This window comes from Vidua chalybeata, chromosome 1, assembly GCF_026979565.1.
Source record: "Vidua chalybeata isolate OUT-0048 chromosome 1, bVidCha1 merged haplotype, whole genome shotgun sequence".
NCBI classification, from domain to species: domain Eukaryota; kingdom Metazoa; phylum Chordata; class Aves; order Passeriformes; family Viduidae; genus Vidua; species Vidua chalybeata.
Genome location: NC_071530.1, coordinates 6335923 through 6352145, shown reverse-complemented (window position 1 = coordinate 6352145; position 16223 = coordinate 6335923). Strand labels below are relative to the sequence as shown.

General features: G+C 37.9%; 1 protein-coding gene across 9 annotated transcripts in view; it reads left to right on the top strand.

Annotated features, from left to right (window-relative positions):
* The window catches only part of PRKAG2 (protein kinase AMP-activated non-catalytic subunit gamma 2), a 241939-nt gene that overhangs the window by 223933 nt on the left and 1783 nt on the right, over window positions 1-16223 (top strand). For all 9 annotated transcript variants that reach the window (XM_053963335.1, XM_053963314.1, XM_053963353.1 and 6 more), the window contains 9 exons: window positions 1854-1935; window positions 3465-3523; window positions 4973-5018; window positions 5694-5748; window positions 7642-7768; window positions 8439-8604; window positions 8932-8969; window positions 12074-12220; window positions 14313-14406. In XM_053963335.1, the coding sequence (XP_053819310.1) occupies window positions 1854-1935; window positions 3465-3523; window positions 4973-5018; window positions 5694-5748; window positions 7642-7768; window positions 8439-8604; window positions 8932-8969; window positions 12074-12220; window positions 14313-14406 (814 nt within the window). The remainder of the gene's footprint in view (window positions 1-1853; window positions 1936-3464; window positions 3524-4972; window positions 5019-5693; window positions 5749-7641; window positions 7769-8438; window positions 8605-8931; window positions 8970-12073; window positions 12221-14312; window positions 14407-16223) is intronic.

The following is a 16223-nucleotide window of genomic DNA, read 5'->3' as shown; positions in this document are numbered from 1 at the left end:
CTTCTCTTCCAGGTTATCAATTACAGGATTTGTAAACTTGCTGGAGGAGTTGTGTTGCATGATTGATTGCTATCTGGGAGAAAGCTGTTTTCCCCCTGGCCTCAATAGGTTAGCTGTGCCCTTCTGGCTCTGATCCTGCCTTGAGCATCTTTTTCTCTTGTGAAAGACTGGGGACAGGAGCTGGCAGTGACTGTGACCTTTGTGATGGCTCTTGCTGGGGAAAGATAGCAAAGCTGAAGGCTCGGGGTTTCAGGCAGTGTGAGGTGCTTTCCCCTTTTTTTGATGAAGAATGGTTAGAACTTATTTTGCCCCAGGCTGGAGCTGGTCTGTGCAGTCTCATCTGTCTCGTATCTGTGCCCCAAATAGCTCCCTGCCTTTGCTGCATTTACTCAGTGTGATGCAGTTATGTGGGAGCACTTCATGTATCCTGCCATGGGGGTTTCTTTGTGGTTTCCTCATGAGTTAGGATGCTCTTGTGATGGATTTGGTAATATTTGTTTAGGCTGACTCCTCCTTGTATCAGCAGGGTGGCTAAACACCTCTGGCACCTTTCTGTTTAATCATTTTCTAGATAAATCCAGTGGTTTTAGTCTTACTTGTTGCCCTGGGGTTTTGTTGTTGTTTTTCCCCATGTGGCTTTTTCAGTTTCAGTGCAGTTAAGGGATGATGGCTGATGGTAATTCCTGTTCATTGGTGATATGGGATCTCCAAAGTCAGGAGGCAGCTTTGAGATCTGCCATCTGCTGATGTTTGGGGAGTGGATTTGCTTCTCATGATCAGGGAGGAAGCAGTCAGGCTGCATAGATGTAGCAAGAAATACAAAGAAGGATACATTCTTTGCCACTACTTTATTGGATGCTGATTCCATTGACTGTGAAGTCCTTTTATTCCTATTAATCTGATGTGGGGAGGATGCCCTTGGCACATAATTTAAAGTAGACCTTTCAGATAGTGATGTGAAATCATGATCTGTTCAGACTGCTGTCATCCAGCAATTGCAATTCTGCGTTATTGGACCAAGGACAAATTTTATGGACACAGAAATAAAGATTGGTTTGGTCCTGGTTTTGTGCCAGGTCAAGACCTGGGCAAGAACCATCACTGCTGTATTGTGTTTTCCATAGAAAGACTATTTGGGGGTGTGGGCAGGACAGGAAGGATGTCACACTCCAGCACATCACCAGATCAGGATTTTGAGGGGCACCAATGCCCGAGTCCTTCATTTTCAGAGAATCAGAGTTCACAGGGAAGTGTTTCTTTCCAGAATGACACCATGACCTCGTAACCTCTGATTCTGGAGAGGATTCATTAATTTAAAAATTGAAGTACTTGACTGATTTCTTTAGCAGCAAAACAGGCTAGATAATTATTTTAACTTTCAGTCATATTTAGAATAATCAAACTTTTAAAAAAAATGTATAAATCAGATGTCTAAAAGCTGTAGGGGACATGGAACTGCTGTTGTTTCAATCTCATATTTTTAACAACTTGCTGCAGTAAATATTGATTAGAAGGTAGCATAGTCTTCATGTGTTAAACTTAAGGCCCTCTCTAGGTTATGCATATATCAGAGGTTTCATTTAGAACATTCACAAAATGAAAGAAAAACATATCTGGTTTTGCTAAGCTTTCTCTAGCTTTTTAACCATTTTAAAAGTTAAAGGCTGAAGGTTTTTGTTTGGCATTTTGGTTTCTGTTCTGTTTTGAATGCCAGCTACCCATTATACTGCTTTTGGGTTTTTTCCTGGTGAAAGGGGAAACCTTCTTCTCTTGCTGTCTGGTATGCTAAATCAAGGCAAAAATTTGAAATTTGTTTATTTTGGTTTTTTTTTGTTTTTTTTTTTTTTTTCCAGGTAAAGAAAGCATTTTTTGCCTTGGTGGCAAATGGTGTGAGAGCAGCTCCACTGTGGGAGAGTAAAAAACAGAGTTTTGTAGGTAAGTAGTTCTGACATTTTTCAGGATTACCTGAATTTCCAAGGTGCTTTATTGTTTCAGAAGGGTGATCTGAGCCTGGCCATCACATATCATCCTAGAGAAATACTGGCAAAGAGAGTTTCTTTTCCCTCCTTGTGAGGAGTGAAATGGTGCCAGCTTTCACAGCGTTGCTGTGCCTTGAGAATGATGCTTCTTTTAGGTCCCAACCTTCTGAAGTTCAGTCTCTAAGATGTGCACTTCACTGTGTATTTAAAAATAGAGGCAATGGTCACAGAAAGGAAAATTTGAAAACAGGAGCTATAAAGAGAATAATTTAATATTCCAGTATCCTGGAATAAGTGCAGTACGAGGCTGTTTCTGCCTGTGCTCAGTGAGGTGCAGTGAGGATCTCTAAAACCAGAACTGAAGCTACAGAGATGTCCCATGTTGGGTGAAAAACATTAGATCTGTGTATGGCTTTTTTTAACATCATGTCATTAATTATCACAACAATAATCTTCCAAAACTAGATCTCTCTTTCAGTTAGAAAATGAGGTCACAGTGGCAGTGACAAATAGAATTATATGTATTTCTTGTGACCTGGAACGTTGAGGATTCCTGGAAATGAATGGTAGATACTTCATAAAGCATTTGTTAAAATACTCTAAATCCAAGTGGGGAGGAGCAGTCTTGCAATACACCATAGGAGTGCTGTGTTTTTTATTTTCATTTGATTTAATTTCATGTTCTGTCTGTAACTAAGCTCTACTGATTTAAAGCTGACCTCCAGATTAATTTTTCCCTTCCCCATTTCTTAGTTTCTTCAGTTTAGATGTAAGAGTAGTAAACAGTGGAGCAATTGCATCTTCTCAAATCTAGAACTTGAAAGCTCAAAAAAGATTAATATTTTCAGGTAACTAAACTAATCATCAATATTATATTACATAGCTTGGTGTTGGTGCTTAAAATATATATATACACAATGGATGTGCTATTTTTTTTCTTTTGAAAAGTCACATTTCCATACAGGCATTGAAGATTACCATGGAAATGATTGAATGAAGTTCTGTAATAAGTAATAGTCAAGAAAAATGTATTATACTGTTCCTTCATTTGAGTCTAGGAGTCTGCCTGACTTGGCAAGTACATAATGAGAATGTGTCTTATTCAAAATGAAAATGAAAGGCAAGAATAATTCTCCAACTTTGAAAGATGTTCTAAACCCCCTCTTTTCCTTCCATGCTTTTGGGGGTGGATGTGGTCTGAATTCAAGAGTTTTTTTGAGTCAGAATGAAAGTGAGGAGAAGTACATGGGTTATAATATTGAATATTACTTCAGATGTGTTTTTATTCTGAAGCACTGTGTCAGTGTGAAAGTGAATAGACATGGTTTTGAAATCCTACTGTTAAATAGTCCAATACCAGTAGTATTTTACATGGATTTAACATTTATCATATTATATATTGTGAATATAAATTGAGAAAATAGCTGAAAGTCCTATATGTTAAGTATATGTCTAAAGACCTTTTTTATGTATTGCTTGTTACAGGAATGTTAACAATTACAGATTTCATTAACATACTACATAGATACTATAAGTCTCCTATGGTAAGTATGATTATAAGCTATAATTTGATAATTTGCTGTACAGTACAGAGACTGATATACCAAACTGAAAGGTTTATGATGATTGTCATTATTATTTAAGTCTGTGCATGGCAACTTACAGAGGCTTGGATGCTGTAAAAAATTACTGCTCTTGGACTGATGGTATAGAATAAACAAGTTAAACTAGTTAAATATATGCAAATATTTTAGTTACATGGCTGAATTGCACAATCAGTTGGAGATCTGTTGACTTCAATTAACTGTAATTTGAAATTCCTATTGGCAGTCAGTTGATGAAATTCTCTAGCTTGCATGTTCATACAAACATTTACATCCCTTTCTTGTTCCTGTCAAATCACAATTCCCCCCCCAACCAATTAAAACATATGTACTATGTTTTACTAGCTAAAAAATCAAGAACAGTTGGATGGGGCAGACATGTGATGTAGTTGCCTTCTCAAAGCTCATGTTACTTTTTAAAATTGATAGTGAAATTCTCATCAGATGCCAGTAGTGTGGTGCACTGTCCTTTCTTCATGTTAAAGAATTCTTTTTTTCTCCATGGGGACTGACAGGGAGTGGGGGGAGGAACAAATGAAAAGTGCTTGCACACTGGTAGCTTATTTAAAATTGTTTCTGTGTCGTAATCACCCTCTACATCAATATTACTGATTTTTCCATGCGACTTTACCTAATGAGTTCTCACTCATTTACATTGTCTAAGGTCATGTTCATAGGTTCTGCTTAAACTGGCAGCAGTAAATAGGAGAAGCTGAGGAGGGACAATATCTGACTTAAGTGACTGATGCAGTCTTCTGTAAGAAAAATAAATAAATGAATGTTCCATCAGGGAATGTTCTAGTTTTAGTAGGTGAAATTATGCAGAAAATACATTTTTTAAAAGTATTTTAGTCATTCTTCCTGAAAGCCTCAGAACATACAGTATGAAGCACATTGCTCCTCATGTGCTACATAATATCCACCACTGAGTGATGAGGAACATCCAGCTGGTTTCTCCCTAAAGAAGTGCTCTTGCTTGTTAGTGATCAGGTAACTTTATTCTGTTGGCATTAAGAAGTCAGGTGATCAGGGTAAGCTTTTTACTGGTGTGGGTGTGTGAGGAATCCCCGGGCGTTTACCCTGGATGGTTGTTTGAAGGTGGCACAAATGACTGAGGTGATGTCTTTGAGTCCAGAAAAGACCTGGGCTGCAAACCTAGGCCAGTAAAAGGCTTTCCTGTCCCCTGAAATGATAAATCCAGGATTGTACTCTGCATTAGGGGCAGGATTGCACCCTTTCTCCTTGTTACAAGAAATGTTGTGTTGGGCTATTCTTATTCTATTACATTTTTGGCAGTGAAATCAAAGAAAATTATTCAGAATCTTACAATGTTAATGATAGATTTAAAATTAAATTACTTCAAGTTGAACTTCAATCTACTCCTTATAGGTTCAGATTTATGAATTGGAGGAGCACAAGATAGAAACCTGGAGGGGTAAGAATATTTACTACTTGGTTGATAATTTAATAGATTCTGATATTTTTCAGTATAGTGGATTTTGAATTCATCATAGAATTCTCTCCACATATTTTTAGATGAAAGCAGAAATAGTAAAAGCTTCTCTTTGGGCTCCTGTTCTTTATTTTTCTATCTGAAACAGCTATGGACTGGTGATCTGGGTGTGTAACACTTTGCCCCTCATTCATGGCTCTTTAAGAAAGAAAAAAAAGCCAGTGGGGGGAGGCATATGTGGAGTGGGAATGAGTAGAGCTGTGCCCAGAGTGAGCTGCACACTGCAGCCAGAAATTCCTGCAAAATTCTGGGTGTGACCAGAGGTGCTGAATGCAGGGAGGCAGCTCCATGTAAAAAGTAGTCTGTGTCCTATGGAATGATACATGGAGGTATCTGTGTGCAGCACAGAACCAGCATGAGTAAAAGGATTATTTGTTGTAGTTGCAGTGACCTCTGCTGGTATCAAGCTTAGTCCTGCTTTTAAATTTTATGTCATTTTAATGTCAATATAGAGCACTGTGCATAAATGGTAGAATAACTAACTGTAAATTGCTGTGTGCCACTTAATTTTGTATGAATGAATTCATGAAATGCTTTCATAAAAAAGCTGATGTTTTTGTTTGAAGTGGTAACAGTCTATTAATTTTCTAACCACAGAGCTTTATTTACAAGAGACTTTTAAACCTTTAGTGAACATCTCCCCAGATGCAAGGTAGGATTTCACTGTTCACTCTGCTTAACTTGAAATACACTAACGCCGTCTCAACTCTGAATTTAAGGCCTCTTTATATGTAAGAAGAAACAATTTGTTTTGTAAACAACAGTACAATAAAGAAGTACTGTCTTCTAATATAATCAGGAAGGGGGTGAGAGCTTTTTTTTATTGTGAGTGAAGACTTCTTTGATTATCCTAAGAAGGGAATTTTAAATTGAACTTTTGTGGTTTATCAGCATAACTGTTCTGGTAAATGAGCTAGACATGGGTCAAAATTAAAATGCAAAACAGGCAATAAGATGACCCTTCAAGCTAGCCTGCAGGTCATCTTTATTTCGTGAAAATAAAAAAAATTAGAGCCCTTCAGCTGTCTTGTTCTAAGCAGTCACAGTGATTGAAAACTTAAAAGTCCTTTTCAAGGCAAGTAACTTCCCTTAACTAAAGGAAAGACAATATCTCTGTGGTTTGTTCTGCTCTGCTCTAAGGCTCTGTTTCTTAAAATATAAATGACTGTCCTTTTCTTCTTGATGGAAGTTGAAAGAAATTGTTTTTAAACTGTCATTATGCCTTATTTACTAAATAACTTGAGAGGGAGATTTAGTTGATCTCTTAAATCTTGAGTACTGCTTAATTGCTGAACTGGAGGGTGAAGTTCTGGTTCTTGCTTTCAGTTTGTGGACCAGGATTGTTTGTGCCCTGGTGAAGGGAGCTCCAGTGATTACACTGAAGTAATGATATGCTGTATCCTCAGTGGAATTGCCATTTAGTCAGGAATAAGTCATTCAGTTCAGTCATGGGGGATGTATTTTGAATGGTGGCAGGTTGCAAATGATATGGTTAAGACAACAAAATAGCCATAATTGTTTTCTGTTAAAGTGCAGCATGAGAAGCTTTGCCATAAAGAAGATGCAGTAAAACTTGTACAAAAGGTTATAGCAAGTCAGCTTCAGACCTGTTCCAGAGATGGGCTTGGGTTCTGGGGCAGTCAGACTGCAGCACTTAGGAATTGTTAAACACTTACTGCAGGAGTGGGATCTGCAGCAGTGGGGGAATCTTGGCTCTGTGTACATCAAGTGGGGCTATTTCATCCCTGTGATGGACTCAGAACACACAGCTTGTGTATGGGAAGAAGACTGCTTCAGCAAGTTGGTTTTTTTCAGAGCTTTATCAACTTTTTTACTTGATAATTTATTGCAGTTGCTGGTCAGCTGCTTTATCATGATCTTACTACACCAAAGGAAAAACTAAAAAGTGTCACTTGCAAGAAGAGCAGACTTGCACAGGTTGGAGTGTTGCTAAATCCTAGTCTGCAGTGCATGGGAATGTTTTAGATCTCCTAAGGATAACTTTGCCAATCCCCAGTGATAATTCAGTGAAATTATTAGATAATTGTTTGGAGATATTTGCATATATGCATGTTGCCATAAAAATGCCCTTTGTAGAAAATGTTACAGAAATTTGGGATTCATTAAGTGCAGGAACTCCATTTTTCACAGTTTTGTCTCTTAACAGAAAGACTCATTCTGAGTGCAGGGATACTGCAAGCACAGCACTTGCTGGAAAAACAATTGACAGTTGTGAAGAAATTTTTTTCTATACTTTATACCACAAAATGAACTTTCCATCACATTTTCTTAATGGATTTAGATTTCCATGAGCATATAGTTGTTCATGTGTTGCAAAGCAAAAAGCTGCAAAAGTTAATTTGAAATCCCTCAACTTCTGTTTTTTATAGCATTAAAGATAATGCAAATAATTACAATGCAAATAATTATAATGCAAATAATCACATAGACTTCATGTGAGTTTAAAAATGTGTGCATATATATAATTTGGCTTTACTTGTTGTTAGCTAGAATTCATTAAAAAATAAAATCTTTTTCTCCTCAGCCTTTTTGATGCTGTATATTCGTTGATCAAAAACAAAATCCACAGATTGCCAGTTATAGATCCAGTCAGTGGAAATGCACTTTATATACTTACCCATAAAAGAATCCTCAAGTTCCTCCAGCTTTTTGTAAGTATTTAAAGCTATGCTGTGTTTAACTGATTTTTCCCCACAGTAGACATCTGATATAATTAAGTTATTAAAGTCTTACTGCAGAAATTTCATAATAAATTTCCAAATTCATTGTGTCTTTGTGTATCTTTTATTGGTAACAGGGAAATTAAAGCTTGATATAAGGCCTCTGTTTTACCTTTACTTTGTTTTTCTCCTTTAAAACACCAAGGACTTTTCTATTGGTGTAATTGGCTGTTGTTTCTGGAACATCTCCTCAGCTTCAGGAGTTTGTTTACATGAAAAGAAAAATGAGTTGTCTCCCAGAGATGAGATTGTCATTACTCTGTAGTAATGTTAGTCACAGCAATGAACAGGAGGCCAAACAAAGCAACAAGAGTTCAGAATAAATATTCAGATTAATGTTTCCTGTCTTCTCTCTCCAGTTTTAGTGGGAACGACACTGTAGGATCTACAGCTTTTAGTGATGTGTTACTACAGAAAAAATGGAGCAAAAATCCCAGTTACATTGTCTTAATTTAGAGCTGCTTTGAACAGAAGCCCCTTAGGCTGTTTGGGTTTTGTATTAATCTGGTATCAGGAAATTGCAGTGACATGTAACCATCACTTGGAGTCTGCAGATGATGAGTGAATGTCAGCGTAAATCCATTCCTTCTGACTCCCCTAGATGTCAGAGATGCCAAAGCCTGCCTTTATGAAGAAGAACCTGGATGAACTTGGAATAGGAACTTACCACAACATTGCCTTCATACATCCAGACACTCCTATCATTAAAGCCTTGAATATATTTGTAGAGCGAAGGATATCGGCATTGCCTGTGGTGGATGAGTCAGGTGGGTACAACAGGGAAGGGAAATGCTGCTGAGCCCTGGGCTGATGCTGGGAAGGAGGGGAAAGCACAAGAAAGAGTAAAAAAAAAACAAAATTTAAAAGGCGTAGGGGAAGAAAGGGAATATAAAGAAATACTTATGCAAAATGTAGGTTGATGGGCTTGGAAGAATTTTATTATTTGATAGGTTGTTTGAGTTTTTTTATTTTTCAGTCTTTCTTTCTTGACCTATTATTTCTTTCTTGTAATTATAACAGGTGAAAGCTGGAAGCAAGAAAACTGATACTGTATTTTAAGCACTTTGTTAACTTTTTTTTTTTTTTCTTTTTAGGAAAAGTTGTAGATATTTATTCCAAATTTGATGTAATAGTAAGTATATCTCTTAAATTCTATTAAATATTTTATATGTAGTAAGCATTTTAATTAATTTGTTAATATGACAGTTTTATTTTGTTCCTTTGGCCATAATTAACAAACGGAATGAAAGAGATCAATTCACCCTGCACGTAATTTTTTTTTTTAATTACTACTTTTATTTATATTATCCTTAGTAGTGCTATTTGCACACAGGCTTTTATTGCTCTGGATGTTACCCAAAATAAGATCTGGCTGGGCATAATTCAGAGTAGGGGATCAAAGCTGGTGAAAAGGCTGGAAGGAATATTCTGTGAGGAATAGCTAAGGACTCTGGCTTTGTCTGGTGTGGGGAAAAGGAGGCTGAGGGGTGATGGGCTCATTGCTCCTGGGGCTTCCTGAGGAGGAGAAATGGAGAATGAGGTGCTGAGCTCTTCTCCCTGGGATCCAGTGACAGGACATGTGGCAATGGTCCAAGGCCACCCTGCAGGGGTTCAGATGGGGCTTTAGGAAGCATTTCTTTGCCAAGAGGTGGCTGAACACTGAACAGGCTTCCCAGAGAGGTGGGCGATGCCCAAGGCTGTCAGTGCTCAAGAGGCACTTGGGCAGTGCCCTGGATAAAATGCCTCAGCTTCTGCTCCTCCTGGAGTGTCAGGCACTGGGACCAGGTGATCATTGTAGGTCCCTTTCAGCTGAACTGTTCTGTTCTTCTTGGTTTCTCTTCTGAGTGAGGACTTCCTTTTTCCAGCTGCTGCCACTCCAGTCTGTTCTCAAGAGAATGCAGATTTCTCTGTGCAGTCTGAGTACTTTGTACAGCTTGACCTCCTCAGTGATGTAAAAGCTACTTGGCTCATTAGTCCAGAGTCTTGCATCTGTATTCCTTCTGCTTTAGATCTAATCCAGGACTCTGTTTCTGGATTTCCCTCAAGATTCCAGTTGCATACTCAGATTCATGCCATGATTTACCAGCCTCTGAGAGCAAGGGCTTTTCTATTCTCATGGTTTCCAGAAACTTGAAAAATATATCTATATTTTTATCCCCGTCCCCTTCCAGCTGTATACACCTGCTTTCTAATGGCAGCATCTGACAATACATTGTTTTCTAGAGGTTTCACTGCCCAGGTTGTCCAGATGTCTGAAACACTGCCTAGAAGGCCTTCAGTAAAATGGAGAATAGTCCCAAGTGGAAATACTTTAAGCTTATAAATATCTCTGGCTGCAAACATTGTTCTTAATACTGAAAATTCTGTGATGTCACCACTCTTGCCTGTTATTTCTAGTCATTTGTCTTCATTATTTGGGATTCTCTATGTGTAAGGTCCTGTTCTGCCATAAAAGCTTGTCAGGGAATAGGCAGTAGCTGGAGAGAGAATGACCTGATGTGTCAAAGACAATGAAATGTCCCAGTTGGTGGATTCATTGTTTCAGTTTGTTTTGTAACTGTGTTAGATTCTGAGGCAGGATGTATTTCCTTCATTTCCCATTCTTCTTCAGAAAGACACCAAAAGGAAGAGGGCTCCTTATGTTTTTCACTTCTTTTCTCATTTTAAGTGATGAGGCAACAAATAGGATTTTTAGAGATGTTGGATCATTTATCTGGGAAAAAATATACCACAAAACTATAATTTTTAGGATATAATTTTTTGCTAGCTCTTTGCACCCAGCTAGTAACATGAGAAGGAGTTAGGGCATCTATTGATTATCTGGGATTTTCCTCACATGTCCTAGTTTGCTTATTAAGTTGGGGGAAAAAGATTCTGTTCTTAAAAGATGATCACCTCTGAGCTTCCAGATTTCATCAGGCTGCTTAAACCTGATCTTCAGCTTTAAAAGAAGGAAAAAAATTATAATCTGAAGTGTATGGATCTGATCTTCCATTAAACATAGAATTTCCAAGATGGTGATTTTTAACCATGTGGCTCCTGTCCTTGCTTGGTGGTTGAAGCTATGCCTGTGTATGCAGCTGGCTAAGTTGATAGATTTCTTTCATTTTAAGAGTCCTGAATTAATTTTCAGGTTCTTGATTGGGGAAAGCTGGGAATGGAATGATGTATAGGAATAGCTTTATATTGCACCAGTTATTGTGTGGAGGGTGACTTCAGTTTGCAGAGGCTTTTTATGTCCTCTCAGTGTCCTTCATTAGGACCTGGTTAAATTAATTAACTAAAATTGTTTTTATCTTCATGATCACCTTGAACCTGTCTTGTCACGTTTGGTGTAATTCAATCAAACAACTTGACCTGAGTATCTTCTAGCCAAAAATTAATTTAATTTTATTGCTTGGTTCAGTGCTTTCATTTAAAAGCTCTGACTTTGTTCTTCCTTCAGTGCCTCAGCAGCAAAATCAGTAGGCCAGGGTGTCCCAACACTACTAAAATACCACAATGATCTCACCTACAGAAAGCTTTTGCAGGTCTGGACAGAGTCCTCTCACGGCAGGCATGATCCTGTTCTTCGAATGAAAGTTTAAAATGTCAGCTTTCAAATTCTTTTAATCTCTTCCTTTTAGTGATGGGGATGGGGTTTCATTGTTATTATTCTTATAGTACTTATTAAAATACACCCAGACACACAAATTGTCATTGAATGACAGCACCAGGAGAGTCCAGGAGAGGGAGTTTGAGCCCACAAATTAGAAAGGTGAAGAATAAATTTGCTCTCCATTTAGCTCTCAGCCACTAACATCTACTCTGTGGGTGGTGTTCAGAACAGTTGGTGTCTTCCCCAGCCCTATGAAAAAACAAACAAAGAAAAAATTGTATATTCTGTGTGGTGTGAAACCTGAAGAGCTTCACCTTCACATGTGCTGCTCCTGGCAAAAGCAGGATGAGTGACACCGAGCCAAAGAAGAGATACAAAGTAAGATTTTCACTGGGCTAATGCATATCTCCAGTTTTATCAGTTAACCCAGGGTGTCAGATGGTGTTCAGCATCATTGTGCTTGACAGTTCCCAGAATGTGAAGCTGAAGAGCATCTGCTTTGTTTAATGTGTTACTTGGAATGCACTCAGCTTAGACCAGAAATGCCTATCTGCTTGATGCCAAAATATTTACTGTATTGAGTACTTTGTTACTAAGTACTGAGCTCTCTGATGTGGCCTGGGTTTGTTTTTTTGCAGAATCTTGCTGCTGAAAAAACGTATAATAACTTAGATATCACAGTGACACAAGCCCTACAGCACCGCTCTCAGTATTTTGAAGGTGTTGTAAAGTGTAGTATGCTGGAAACACTGGAGACCATTGTGGATAGAATAGTGAAGGCTGAGGTGAGTCTCTGCATAATAAGTTATAATTTGTGTTATGAAACTGATAAACTGTACAATTTTGTCCTCTTTAAATTGTTTTGATTACTTGGTGAAAGTATTTTTTAATAATTATGTTTGAATGATTATATTTAATAATATAATATTTATTATTGTATTATTAAATAATTTAAAACCATATAATTTTTAAATAATTAATATTTAACTCAGTCTGCTCTATAGACTCAAGTTTTAGATGCTTATAGGGATGTGCAAAATATTGCACAGCATACCTGTTACGATATTCAGTTATTTGCATTTCTGTTTTATGACATTAACTAAACTGAATGCAAAGCTTTCCCAAGTTTCTTCCAAGCCTGTCATAAGTTTTGCAAACAAATCATTTGTTAAACTCCAGTTTATAGCTTGGCTCAGGAAATGTATTGGGTGCAACCTGTTTTGATGCATGATGGAATCCTGCACTGCTCTCATAGAAATGCAGTCAAACAGGGCCATAAAGTAAATTCTTGTGAAGAAGCCTTCACTAACTACTCTTGTAAATTTTTTATCTGTGTGCTGTCCATTCTTTTGGTGCTGTTTATCTTGTTTGTTAGTACCGGGAACTTCCTTTCATGCAGAGGTGAATGAGTTTGTAGGTCTTCCTCCCTTGTAAGGCTTCTCTGCAGGAGAAAATCAATATTCTCAGTTTCAGTGGTTTCTGAGGTGTGATCAGCTCCGTTTAGATGCTTTAACTTCATCAATTATGAGATTTTTTTTTTTAGGGTTGTAACCAGGCATATACTTGATATGAGGAAAACTTGCACTTTGTTAACAAGCCCTTAGAACCTCGTTAGGCAATTTCTACTTGTAACTTTCTGCATTTGCTTGAGCTTCCTCCTGATTTGAATAATTTTAGCATTCCTGATACACAGATTTCAAACTTGGATTATTTTATTACTATCTTAAGAAGCTTTAGACATTTGTGTTTGAAGAACAACTCCTACCCTCTCGTTCAGTCTAAACACAGTGAGCTTACATGTAAAAATGAGTCAGTCAAAACTACTACACAGCTATTTTTAGCTGCCAGACAACTGCTTGATCTTACAAGCAATTAAACAAATGAAACGTTGTCCATTTTTCTTGAATTCATTACACTGAGGGAGGAATAAAATTATTAAACATGTGCATATGCAGAAATAAATAAACCTAAATAGTTTTATCAAAAATAAAATATTTTCTCTCAACTTAATAGTGAAGAGAGATAATTCACTTGGGTAAAAGTAAACATATGTAGTAGGCTCTGAACTTTGGACAGACAGTTCCCTGGGTCTGCAGTGGCTTTTCTCAGTTTGTTCTGGCAAATAAGCTTCAGGATACAAGAGTATCCACCTAATTTCCCTACAGTTAGGACAAAAGTTTTTTGGTGTAAAATGTTCCATAGAAGAGGTTTGTATGGATAAGATTGTTGTTTGAAAATATGGTCTTACTGTTGATAAATCTTTCTTCCAAGTTGTGTCTTTGTGTTTATTTGCATAGATAAATTGAATCCTTTTTCTGTCTTAAACAGTCTGTTTAAAACAAATTGGCACTCACTTTCCATTTCGTATCCCTGTGATAAAAATTAACTTAAAACCAAGTCAGAGGTGCCAAAATACAACACATTTTAGTGTTGTGTCTCTCTGCTGAGGAAGTATTTTTCAGAAGGAATCCTCATTTTATTACTGTATCTAATCTTCTGGAGACCACAGGCTGAGCTGGGCAGAGACTGTAACTTGGGGAAAAGTCTTTGATGTGAGTGCCAGATTTTGAGAGCAGAAGTATTTTCAAGACCTAGATCTCGACTTACCTGTCACTTCACATTGGATTCTGTTGCCATGCCAGCTAGCTGTGTGCCTTTTTAACATGCACTACTTTCATTTATGTAGAGCAAGCATGTTGGTGTTGCTGAGAGAGAATTGCTATTCCTGACATTTTGAACCATTTTGGGTTGTTTTTTTCCTACTTGTCTTCATACTGCTTTACTTTAGGGGTTTTGTTTGTTTCTTTGTTTGTTTTTCTTTGCTTTGCCTACTTTAAATCGGGTCAATATATCTCAGACTCTTCTCCCTGCTGGCAGGTTCATCGTTTGGTGGTAGTGAATGAAGCTGATAGCATTGTGGGTATCATCTCCCTGTCTGACATCCTACAAGCTCTGGTACTCACACCTGCAGGTATGGATCTGCCCTTGGGGCCGTGCCATGAGGCACTGGTGTGCACACCCTGCTGGGTTTCAGTTATTTCACAGTGATAAATGTCTGATTTTCAGCTTTTGTAACTGACTATAGTTCTTAAATACACAAGAAATTTCAGGAAAATGCTGACAGAATATTAACTGTCAGTCTCCTGTTCACTGAGGAGGGCATGCAGAAGCTTCATAAATGTCCCTGCTGTTCATACTTCTTTTCTAGGAGAAAAAAAAAAAAGGTCTTGATTAATGTTTTAAGTGCATGAAGCTGAATGTATACACAACATCTACAACAGGGCACCTTTCCCACCTTCTGAGTTTCTGTATTCTGGCCCAGTGTGGTCACAGCTGTGTTTTCCACTAAAAAATCACTTCTTGCAGCCTTGCTGTTGTCCAGCTATGCTTGGCTGGCATAACTTAAGTCAGAGATGGCCCCTCAACCCACCAGAACTCTTCCAATATAAAACTCTTGTGATCAGGTTAAATCTCTAGTGATCAATCTAAACATGACCAGGTTCATTTTAACAAAAGTATCCAGCAATAGGTTTATTTCTGCTACTTTTATCTTGGTTTGGCTGGTTTTAGATTGGTTTTGGTTTTAAATTTTGCCCAATTTCTTAATTGCTTAATTCTTAACTGCTTTATGTTCTTAATTGTAACTTCATTTCAACCTCATAAGTTACTTCAGTGTCACAAGAACTAAAGCAAAGTCCTGTTTTGGCTCTGTGAGTAAGGTAAAATGTCTTGAGGATTATTACTATTTTGCCTCAAAAAAATCAGACAAATAGAGCCAGATACATCCTTCAAAAAAAGAAAAAGTCAATATGTGAGCTTAAATGAAATTTCTTAATTTCTTGCCTAACAGAAAAGATGATGGATAACATAATTACATAGAAGTATTTTTTCCTCTGTAGACATAAAAAAAAAAAAAGGTAATGTGCCTTGTTTAAATAGAAATGTTTCTGTTCTGAAGAGAAGCAATCAGCCTTACAGCTGGAGGTGTTGTGTCAGTACATCTGGTTCCTTTTAATGACCTGGAAGAGCAAGAGCAGAGCAAGGAACCCAGCTCTCTGTGAAAGCATGGATGAGAAATCAGCCCAGAGGTCTGGGTCAAATGGAATCCTTGCCTGGAGAAAGAAGAGAGAGGTGTAAAGACAAGCAGCCAGTGCCTCTCCAGGCAGAGGAGGGAGTTTCATCCATGACTGGAGGGTAGCAGGACTCCAGGAGAGCAGATTGTAGTGCTAATGGTGCAAAGTTGAGACAGAAAAGATGCATTTGGGTGCTGACAAACCAAGAGCTTTGTTGTACTGATGTTACATGGACATCTATGTTGGAACTCTAAGCTGAGCTAAAAGTGCTCTGGAATTATTGCAATGGGAGATCCCTGAGCTGCTGTAACTCACTGGGCTAACAGGAAACTGAGCCAGCAAAAAAGCTGCAGTTCAGTCAGCCTGGCACACTGAACCTGCCCACAGAACAGTCTGGTACTGAGGACAGGGGTTAGAGCAACAGAGAGGGCAGGACTATGCCACTGGAAGAGAGGGGGTGAGGGAAGGTTTTTTGGGGAGCAGTTAAGTATCAGATTGCATTTCCACGGGCAACTGCCCAATTTTAGACTAGAATTTGTCTCATGCAGGGAGGATATCTGCCATGTAAATCTGATTTGTAGAGTATGAAGTATGACTTTGCTCCTAAGAACACCAGATAAATCACTTGTCTAGTTCTCTTCACAGACTGGAAAGGAAAATTTATTGACTGGCAGGAATTGAGACCAGCCTGTGTTTGGGAAAAAATTAACAGTTG